General features: G+C 42.1%; 1 protein-coding gene across 1 annotated transcript; it reads right to left on the bottom strand.

Moving 5' to 3' along the window:
- Positions 1-6,040: 6,040 nt before the first annotated feature.
- LOC104536806 (ankyrin repeat and SOCS box protein 12-like) lies at positions 6,041-7,417 on the bottom strand. Its single transcript, XM_010179525.1, is given in 4 exon segments — positions 6,041-6,093; positions 6,820-6,948; positions 6,951-7,000; positions 7,002-7,417. Coding segments are annotated over 4 exon segments (648 nt in total).
- Between the last annotated feature and the right edge of the window lie 4,123 nt (positions 7,418-11,540).

Here is an 11,540-nt window from a genome sequence, read left to right as displayed (position 1 = left end):
AAGAGAAGACTGAGGGGTGACCTCATTCATGAGGGGTTACCTCATTCATGGTAAAGAGCGAGTGTCAGGAGGAAGGAGCCAGGCTCTTCTCAGTGACAGCCAATGACAGGACAAGGGGCAATGGGAGCAAACTGGAGCATAGGAGGTTCAGTCTGAACATGAGGAAAACTTTTCTACTGTAAGGGTGACAGAGCATGGACCAGGCTGCCCAGAGAGGTTGTGGAGTCTCCTTCTCTGGAGACATTCAAAACCCAACTGGACGCGTTTCTTCGCAACGTAGTTTAGGTGATCCTGCTCTGGCAAGGGGTTGGACTGGATGATCTTTCGAGGTCCCTTCCAACTCCTAATATTCTGTGTTTCTGTGTGATTGGAAGATCAGGTTTCTTATGCCTGTACACTGTGTCAGTGATACAGCCTGTTACTTCTGATAAGACCCTAAAACTGAGGATGGGAAAAACACGTCTGATCGCTCCGTTCCTACACTCTTTAGTCCACACTAGCACTCATTTTTAATAGTTTTAAAGTTCTGAAGCAAGCACCAACTGCATAGGAAATATATTCCTTTCATGAAATACTAAGTGGAATGTTCATCTTTTGCATTTCCATTTTTTGTGCAAATGCATGTAATTTTATTTTTATACACTTAAGGCTCATAAGGTCCTTAATATATTTGATATTGATATTTTCCCCGCACATTTTGCCAGTTAACTTCCACTAGGTGGCAAGCTTTCTAACAACAGCTGATGCACTTGCAGGTGTGAGAACTGCCAACACTTCAGGGCCACAGGGAGCAGAAATGCAAATGCTAAGGCTGTCACACACCCACATCCGCTGCTGCCTGCAGCTGAGACAGAGGAACATGGGGACCTTGGTGTGAAAAAGATAATTAAATGTAATGGAAAAAAAGAATTCTATGTATAAGCGAAATATTATGAGGTCCCACTGGTAGCATATAGAGTAACATACATGATCAGCCACATTTCTTTAATATTAATGTGGCTGATGATTGCTTCAGCCAGCTAAGAGACAATGAAGAATAATTTGATGGCTCACTCCTGTTTCTGAGGATTTCTTGAGGTTTAAATACCTGAAGCATTAGCAGCTTCTCTAGGCAGCTTGTAAAGAGGCTAACAAAGTAATGCCATTAATTGTCCTCTAATAAGGATAGCTTGGTTATGCTTTCCTTCTGTTGTTCTTGACTAGTTTTTCATAAGTGATATAGAACAGCTAATTATTTAAACATACACCACGGATCAGCATCAATATATGGATATTATACACTCTGCGAACCTAAAAATAACTTCTGTGTGTTTGTAATGAAGGCACTGACTAGAGCAGATGGCTAGTCTACAGTGTTAAATGAAAAAATACAAGATAATGGCCCATTTAAGTGATAGCAGGAGGGGAGGAAGTAAAACCAGCTTTTGCTCCTCTCTCTCTGCCCTCCAAGCTTTTTCCCAGCCCCTTCTCCAACCAGCATCAATTAAGGTGTAAAATCCTTCAGGTGAAGAGGGTTTAAAGCCAAACCCAGCCAAATCAGACCCTGCTCTCCCATCACCCTGACATGGAGCAGGACCCATGACATACCCCAGGCTGTTCTTGAGCCTTTTTTGTCATTGCTGGTTGTTTTTTGTTGGATTCTTTTTTCTTCTTTTTTTCTTTCTTTCCTCTCCTGCTAATCCAGTAGCCTCTCCTAAAGTGGCCAAGGTTTTTAGTCCTGCCAAGGAAATGAGAGAACACAGAGCCTTCTGTCCACAGAGCATTCGTCTTGGCCAAGGCACAAATGTAAGCTTTTTATTTCCTCCTGTTCAGAAACCACCAATAATGAGGCGTTTGGCCATAGAAACGTAGCAAGACAAATGCATGATTTGAACAAAGATTTACAATTTGAAGTTGAAAGGTTGGGAGGAGATTCATGTCTGTGTGCCTCTTTCATTTTAGACCATGCATCTCTTTATGTTGGGAAATTTATGAAATAATGGCACTTTGAAATTGCCTGAAATATTTGATATTTTGAAAGGGAGATAATTCATGTTTATTCCACAAACTATGTGTAAAAAAAAAACTGTTACATTGATATAATTTCAACCCCAACTGCTAATTTACTCTGACTGTTATTCACATTTTAACGAGTCTTCAACTTAGCCTTTAACGTGGTAGCTCTCAATGATATTTGCATGCAGCTGCTTCTGAAATGGTGCCTGCCACCTGTGCATTGTCAGACACTTTGTGTAGAATGGTGCATGGGTGAATTAAGCTTTATACATTTCAGGCATTGCTGCCACTAAATTTCTTAAACTCATTTTTTATTTTTTAATTTTTTAAAGGAAGGAAAGGAAGGAAGATTTCAGAAATCAGAAGCAACACAAACATTTCCCCACTTGAACCTCCCTGTTAATCCTAGATCCCAGAGGATTTTTCAAAGCTGAGTTTTGAAACAACCACCTACTGTTTTTTCTTCATTCCCTCGTCCCTTTTTAGAGTTGTGCTGGGCATGGAGAATTTGGATTAACACCAACTGTAAAACAGATTCCAAAAATAAGAGCTGTCCTTTTGCTTGACATAGCAAGAAGTCTTCAAGTGAAAAGCAAGAATACTTAGTTCTGTTTCATTTTGACCACTACAGGGAGCTCCTTATTGATGAAATTGTGCTGTAAAATCAAGAGGCTTTATAAAACCAAATCAATTGTAGTACTCATTGTGTTACAACTGTGTGCTGTGCATATCCTGACTCCGACTTTGCTTTTGTTCTCTAGGGTGAATAACTGCATTGGATTTTCTAACTACAAACTCTTTCTACTCTTCTTAGCCTATTCTTTGTTGTATTGCTTGTATATTGCTGCAACAGTCTTCAAGTATTTCATTAAGTATTGGACAGTAAGTTGTGAAATCTGGTTACTTGTCATATCCTGCGAGTCTGGTGGGGGGCAGTCGCTCCTGTTGCTTTCTGTGCTTTTGGTCAATGGAAGGTCTGCATTTCTTCTGTAGGGTATTTTCCTGTGCCCTTTTCTGAGTATAACTCCATTCTATGTCTGAAACGCACAAAGCCAGAAGCGACTTCAGGAATTTCAAACTGTAGAGTTAGCTTCTGGCAAAGAAGTTATATCCTTTTCCTCTTCTTGTGTTTGCATGTATGTCTCTTGGAATCTTTGGAAACTTAGAACAAATTTCTTAGTTTGGAAAACTCAAATGTCATCCAAGCCACTTTACTGAAAGAGAGCCCAGGACTGCAGAACAAAAATGTTCTCATGCTTTTTCTATACACATTAGGGTATATTATGACCTACGCCAGTGAAATTAGAGGTGTTACAGAGGGATAAGAATTCGACTCTTGGACATAAATGTGATTAATCTTCCCAACTCCAGATGCAGCTTTGTTTTCTGGCCATATCACCATACTTTAAAAAAAAAATCCAAACGTCTACTGATTATGGAAATAATTGTCTTCTAAGTAGAAATTTCTAGCTGTCAGCATTTAATGCTTTTAAAGTGGTTGCAAGAATACCTCCTACATATTTCAGTCGTGTTACTGGAAACCATTAATTGTGGCCAGGTGGTTTTATTTTATGTTGCTTCCTGAACTACCTAGGGTTTTTTTCTCCTCCCCCCTCAAGTTTCTCTGTAGTGGTGTCTTAGGGACTAGGTCCCTTGCACTGAGAGCGAGCGAGTAAATAAGGTAAGGCAAAGGGTGCATATGCTGGGGTTGCTACCCTACAGTTTACTGCAACTGATTATTTCAAGAATCTAAATTTCTTGAAGAATATCTGCTCCCTTCTCTGCTCTGGTATCAAAGTATAACATCCTAGCATTGATCTGCATATATTTACTGAAAAGGTCAAAAAACCTTGTTCATTTTCTAATCCCCATATGACTCCTTTCTCAATTTAGAAGTTGACTGAAATAAAGTATGCTTCTTAATTCAGTTATTGATTTTTACTCATATGCAAGCAATGCCAACTGACAGCTCCAGTAAGAAACTGGCCTTATGTCTCTAGGTTTTTTTTAAGTCTCCTCTGCTGCTAACTCTGTATGACTGTGTTTAATTTAACTTTGCTGTGCATTAATTGATTACATTTCTAATGTATATAAAATGCCTCCTGGGATGTTCATGGGACACAAGCAGGAATTGTTTCTGATGCTAAGAAAGGCAGAGAGGCTTGAGCTCTGTGGCTGCATATATGGGATGAGCAAAGGCTGAGAAGTAATATTTTTGCTTTGAGGTCCCCACAGCCTAAGTGCAGATGCCCGCTTGTGAGGATCTCCGGCACTTGCCTCTTCTACTGGAGAAGGAAATAAACATTTCTTCCGAGTCTAAGACCCCGCTTGGCTTTTAAACTTTTCCAAACCATCTGTGCTCAGTTCTAATGCTGTAGCTACAGAGGTCAGGTTCTCTTGGCGTGTCTTATGTTGCAAGAGGTGCAGAATTGTAATATGTGGCCATGAACCTCAGCAGGACATAAACAGGGCTTCAAGACTTTGGGCCTACTTATTTCCCCGTGGGCCCAGGGCATGTTCCTTGTGCCCAGGTGGGAGGCTGCAATTGTACTGGCCATGTCACATACAAAAAGTAGCAAACCCCCACTCTTTCTGCTTTGGTTACAGGAGGTGAAATGAACCAGATTATTTGTCTCTTCTTGCTTCTTCTAGTAAGGTGTGACTTCTGCATATACAAGTTTGAGAACTCCAAACAGGAGTTCTAGAGGATCTCCTTCTTCTCTCTAGGAACAAAGCATTTCCAGCTTTGTATTTCTTCTTATCACTTGTTCTGTATTGCCTTTCTTTCCAGGCTGAACTGACTAATACAGGTTCCAAATTTCAGGGCCTTTTCCTTCTTTTTGTGGTGGTCAGGTTCCTCCCAATATGGCAGCAGGTGGCGGACGCAGACTCCGGCGCAGGGAAGCCTATGCCCCCGCCAGAGCCAAGGCCTTGGCTGGCTTCGCCCAGCCCGGCCAGGACAGCGGCGGTCCTCACAGACCCCCGCGGGAGAGGGCGTCGGGCCACATCCGAAGCTGCTGCCGATGAACGCCCGGCTCCGAGGGCTCCAGACCATCCTCAGGAGCTCGTGGGCACAGCGGGAAGCACGGCCTGAGGAGGAGCCGGAGCCGGGCAGAGGGAGCTAAGGGGGAATCGCCGGCCTCCTTCCCACAGGGAGCCACCGAGGTGTGATTTAAGGAAGTCAGAATATGTAATTGTGAATGTCTCCTGAGTACAAATGCCCAGTTGTCACGTACGTGCGCCTCGTTTTCTTTTTCTTTTCCCCCAAAAGTCAAGTTGCATATATCATTTGCCTCTCTTGTTCTGCTAGATATATTTAGGAAATTTATGTAATTTTTAATTTTGTTTGACAGAGGAAGAAGGAAGAGGAGAGAATTTATCTGTGTACAGCACCTCTTCTAGAGAAAAAAAAATGAAAAAAGGGCAGTTTCTCCTCTATTTGCCCATATTTGCAATCCAAGTTGAGAGAACCTGAAGTCTCAAGTAGTGAAACATTTAGCCTGGCAGAACAGAGAGACCCTCAAAGGAAAGGTGAGCCTGAGTGAGAAGCATTTTGCGGTATGTTTTGGGGTTATTTTGTGCTTTATAACTTAAGTAAAGAGTGTTTCTGTTGGGAAGCTGCAGGCTACAAGAGGAATAATGTGTGGAGCAAGGATATGGGCAAGAGCTGTTTGGGAGGACTGGACACTGGTATGAAAATGCCGGCATTGCGACTGCGAAGTCCCTAATGGCAGCAGAGGTGTCCGACACTCAGTGCCAAATTTCAGCTTGGTGCCATCAAGCACAGAGTGTGGCAGGTTCTGTGCTGGTATCACCCGATGGCAGCGTGGCCATCTTGCAGGAGGTGTGCAGTGATGGAGTTTCTGACACCCTAAACATTTGTCCTTTCCCCTATGCCTGTTTTATTCTAAATTAGTATGTATGAACTTGTTAAGGCCGGGAGTAAAGATCATTTATTGTAACACCTGGCCGCCTTGAAATTTCATCCCTGGTAGGGGCCTTGAATTGCAGCCAGAATGCAGATGAACTCCAACATCTGTACTAATTAAAGACCAATCCCCTTTTCACTGAATTCAGTGAGAGGTTTGTTACTGATACCTGCAACACATGAGTGGAATTGCATAAGGAATAAAATACACAACTGGGTTCACCTGTAAGGTTTTCCCTTCAAGAAAGTACTCCCAGCTGAGTTTTTGATGCTTATCCCATTCTTCCTCTTCTAGGCCAGAATCCCATGTGCCTCTACCACTGCCATCTGAAGAAGTGTCTTCTAGGATCCCAGTGCTGTGCCAGCCCTGCCTAACAAAGAGAGGCACAACAGGTGACTTTGCCCGGTTACAGGGGACCATGCTAGAGGTACTGTGTAGGATCGGGCCATATGTTGCTAGAAGAGAAAGATTATTTAATTGGGAAGCTTGACTTAATCAGCATAATGTGTTGAGAAGTGAAACCAGAAACAAGCTTTATCCATATTAGAGGAATATCAGCAGTTGTACACTAGGCGTAGTAATATTTATTAAATGTGTAGTAATATTTATTAAATGAATGGTTTACGGAATCAATGAGCTTACTTATTAATTTCCATTTTCTTTACATTCATACAGCCAGGTGAGTTGAATTAAGTTTTTTTTGTGATAATACTAAAGTTTAAGACTAGAGAGACCCATGCACTCAAGCGATGCTGCAAAGGCAGTCAAAGCTTGCAGAAGAGCCTGGGTAAGGCTTTTGGGAAGGAGAGGTAAAGGAAAGGGGAATCTGAATCTTGCACCCAAACAAGCAAATTTAGCGCTTGTTGACAGCCTGGGAGACATGGACACAGATTACCTCTCCCCTGCAGCAGCAGCTCCAGCCCCTCACTGTTGGGTGCTGTCTTGCCTACCATGGTGTTGAGCATGTACACATTGGCTCCAAAGTCAGTGAGCAGCTCGATGAACTCTCTCCTGCAGCTGTACCCGTGCAGGTTTCCAGCACAGTCTTGGGCTCCTTGATCCGGGTGATCACCCTCAGTGCAATTATAGTCAGGATCAGCACTGTAAAGCAACAGCATCTTAAAGCACTCCAGGTGCCTGTACATGGTGATGGGGTAGAGGGGACCAGAAAAAAACACCAAGCTGGCAGCCCACTTCGGCAGCTTTGGGTGGCTGTTGCTGACAGCTGTGAAAAGTGGGGTTTGAGGCTTCAGGTCCAGGCTGTCCATGTCTGCCCCATGGGCCAAGAGGACCTTCATGCTCCTGACATGGCCCCATGTGGCAAGCCAGGCACAGTGGGGTACAGCCACTCCTGTGGTTGATGAACCTTCGTACCTGTCTTGGGACACAAGGTTATTTGGGGTTTCATAATTGTCCTTGGATACCGCTCCATTCAACTCCTTACTTTTTCTGTTGTCATCTTCATCTTCTCTGGACTGGCGCACAGAGAACATTGTAAAAGCCCTGGAGCTTTGGAAGACCCCCACCCGTGTTGCTAATGGGGTGGGGAGGTTATTGCAGATTGGACTCAAAAAGAAAGACCAGTTATATTCCCAATGGAAATAATCTGGGAAGGTAAAAAAAATAAACAGCTGTAATATTTCCTGAACATCTAAACAAGCATTTCCAAAGGAAAATTACTTTGTTGGTGTAAGCACTGCTGTGGAGAGCTTACAGATGTTCCTTGACCAGAAAAGTCAAAACCAGAGCTGCTGCCTTGTGAACTGAAGGAAGCTGTTCATGCATCTGCAGGCTCAAAGTAAGAGGTTACGGCTGAAGCTACAGGTGACAGAGTCGTGATGCTGGAGAGCTTTGCTGTCCTGCCACAGTGTCATTTAGGTTCCTTATTTGAAGGGCTGGAATGCTTGAAGAATGACCACTGTCAGAAGTAACTGGAAATCTTGAGGTTTCTCCAGGGTCAAACTGTGAACAAAGAGAAAAAAATGTGTCACATTTGCTTAGGGCTACAAAACTGAAAGACTGTCAGGCATGCCATAAAACGTGCACCTTTTGTCTGAAAGAGCACAGTCTACTCATTATTAGTGCAATAATTCCTTATACACAAGTACTAGGAGAGTCTAGTTGTAAAGAGTTACACCCTCTGCGGTTGCACTAGTTGTCAATTATTACAAACTCGTGGGGATCCCTCGGCGTGCAGGCACCATCTCCACTGCCTTGCTGAATGCTAATGAGCTTCCACCTAATTTAACCACAGAAAGACATCTCTTCCACATCAACACCTATTAACAGCTCCAAAATTGGTTTGTGAAGCTCAGTAGAGATATGCCCATTGGGTTTTTTAGCTGCTTGTACAAATTGGAAGTCACACCAGGCACTGTAAAACACAGCAATAAGTATTGAGGACCATCGTATCGTGCCCATACCAGGGAATTATTTTAGTATTTGCCAAATACCTGGAAACCATTCCTAATGCAAGACAGAGAGAAGGTAAAAATGAAGGGGAAAAATACATATGGAAGTCCATATATTAACAGCACAGTTACTATATTTAGAGGCAGACATGGAATGTTATATTGACATGCTTCTATCTAGCTATGCTTTAGCGCAGCTCAGAGATTTTTCTTCTTCCTCCAGCTATCCAGCTGACAGATAGTGTCGTCGTTTTGTGGCTGAGATCCAGAAGTGAAGCTCTTCTCTGGGATTTAGCTTTGATCAAAGGGCATCCTGAGTTAGGACATACATATCCAAGCTGTCTCCAACTTTTTATTCAGACCTTTCTTTTCCAAGAATTTCCTGGGATTCATAACTTTGAATTCATAACTCATTTTAACATTCCCCTTGAAGGGTTTGTGTGCCTCAACTCTATCTTTATAAATGCTTTTTTCCTTGGATGGAGTGAGTTGGGGCTATCTTCTGTCCACAAAATAAATGGGATTTCTTAATAGTTTTTCTGGTACCTCAACAGAAGGGATCCACAACCCAATCAGCAATGCTCCCTCCACATGGATACATTCTTTGCACAGTGAAGGTTTCATTTAAGCATGGAAGTTGCCAGCTCTACTTCTTACCAGGCTACAAATAATCATATGGCTTGTTACTATTTCTTTATCAGGATCAAGCACAGTCATAATCAAACATATTCGAGATGAGAATGGGTTTATAAGGAACAATATCAACCTTGGCTTTGAGGATTCTGTGATAGAAACTGATGCTTCAAAAGGCCTGAATTAATATATCCATGGGAATAATTTGAGTAAATTTTTATAGCTTTTTATAAAACCTCTTCTTTTATTGCACTTCATTCTTTTTCTGCCCTGTATTTCACAGTTCACATTCTCCTGCAAATGTCTTTTTTTTTTGGTCCATTCTGACTACATTTTCCCCTATTCATCTATTTTGAAATAAATAGAATAAATTAATTCCAGTTTATAGCCTCTGAAATGCCTTGGTTTAATGAGGAACTTAATACCTCCACACTGGAATTTCTGTGCCTCTGCACTACACCCAGATGTATGGTTCTTACAGGAAAAAAAATGTTAAAGTACCCACTTCCATCATCTTTTATTAGTCAGATGATGCTTTCAAGGTGTTGAGAGAACGTGAGCAAATTTGTCTTCATGCCAACACCCCACATCAGGGTGTTGCCACAGTATTTTAGCATTTAATATTTTGGTATTGGCAGCGTAGTATTTTATGGTGCTTTAGGAGGTGATGTGGGAAAAGTCTGGATTAGATACCTTTTTGGATTCTATTCACAGATCTCCTCTGTGGTGAGTTATTTCCATTCCCACAGCTTCTATTTCTTCTACTGAGCTGCTTCTGTCATCTTTTCTGACTGCCAGCTCTGGAGCATGCATTGATTTCTGTCTGGCTTACCCAAGGAGATCCTCTGCTTCTACAGCTAAATCTGCAGAGAAACAGATATTTTTTGTGTGTGTGGCAAGCTACTTTAAACAGTGTGTTTCTGTGTCTATAGCACGAGCTTTGTTTTCCTGGTTAGGTCACTTAGACAAAAGGGGTTGTCCTGTTTCTGACCACTATAGGTATGTGGTCTATTTTTCTTTCTGTGTCTCTCTTGGGGTTTGTGCAGTGCCTTGTACAGGCATCAATAATCTGGTGTCATGTAAATAAACTGGTATCAAAAGTAGAAAGAGAAGACTTAAACTGGGAAAAAGACTGAACGAGTAGGGGAAGGAATATTAACTAACGTGAAAACAGAACACTGTTCTATTACTTGGTGTTAATGTGTCTCTAATTTCAGGTGTTCGATTCTGTGACAGATGCCAGCTGATAAAACCTGATCGTTGTCACCATTGCTCCATTTGTGCCATGTAAGTTCCTGGGTTGTTTTTCACTGCAGGGAATATCGTCACCACAAAGTTACATGAATGGGCTGGTCCTTCACGTGTCTTTTTTCACACCAAGGTCCCAGGTTCCTCTGTCCCAGCTGCAGGCAGCAGTGGATGTTGGTGTGTGACAGCCTTAGCATTTGCATCTCTGCTCTTTGTGGCCCTGAAGTGCTGGCAATTCCCACACCTCCAAGTGTATCAGCGTTAAGTTGCTAGAAAGCTTGCCACCTAGTGAAAATTAACTGGCAAAATTTGCAGGGAAAATATATGAAGTATCTTATAAGTCCTAAGAGTGTAGGAAAAAATTATATGCATTAGCACAGAAAATGGAAATTATAAAGCAAATACCAGATAACCAATTGATATTATAAGTATATACATATATGTAATGCCAGACTGTTCAGTGCAGATGATTTTCTCATATCTTAGCCATTTTAATTCTAAATATCCTAAGTAAGGGGATACCAACTATCCTATTACATTCCCATTATGACAATTATTTGCCGAATATTTAGCTTTCCTGTATTTAATTTGATTCCATGACTTCCACTACTCCTTCCTTCTGTCATCACTGATAAGTTCCCACCCTTCTTGTATGTTTACAGCATCAGGTACAGTCACCCTTTAGTGTTCTGTAAACTGAGCTCCTAGCATTTAGCACTTTTAATCACTTTCTCAACATGAATGCCTCCTCTCCACCAGTCTGCTGATGTTTTTTATTCAGTGCTAGATGAATGACAGAACATCATTTTCAATACTCCATCAGAATACTAGATGCTCCTCTTCACATTCCATGGGAGGAATATATTTATTTCTTATGCAGTTGGTGCTTGCTTCAGAACTTTAAAACTCTCTTAGATAAAAAATGAGTGCTAGTCTGTATCAGAGAGTAGGAACTGAATGTCAAATGCAGGTTTCCATCTTCAATTTTAGCGTCTTATTGGAATTAGGTAACAGGTTCAATCGCTGACACAGTGTACAGGCATGTGGAATCTTCTCTTTGTATTTAATAAGACTGTAAATTATACAGTTGTGAGGTATCCTGAGGGAGCTGGCAGAAGTGCTCACCAAGCCACTTTCCATCATTTACCAACAGTCCTGGCTGACTGGGGAGGTCCCAGTTGACTGGAGGCTTGCAAACGTGACACCCATCTACAAGAAGGGCCAGAAGGATGACCCAGGGAACTACAGAGCTGTCAGTCTGACCTCGGTGCCAGGGAAGGTGATCGAACAAACCATCCTGAGTGCCATCACATGGCACATGCAG

The sequence above is a fragment of the Mesitornis unicolor genome, unplaced genomic scaffold (assembly GCF_000695765.1).
Source record: "Mesitornis unicolor isolate BGI_N332 unplaced genomic scaffold, ASM69576v1 scaffold11942, whole genome shotgun sequence".
NCBI lineage: Eukaryota > Metazoa > Chordata > Aves > Mesitornithiformes > Mesitornithidae > Mesitornis > Mesitornis unicolor.
This window is presented reverse-complemented; position numbering and strand designations above follow the sequence as displayed.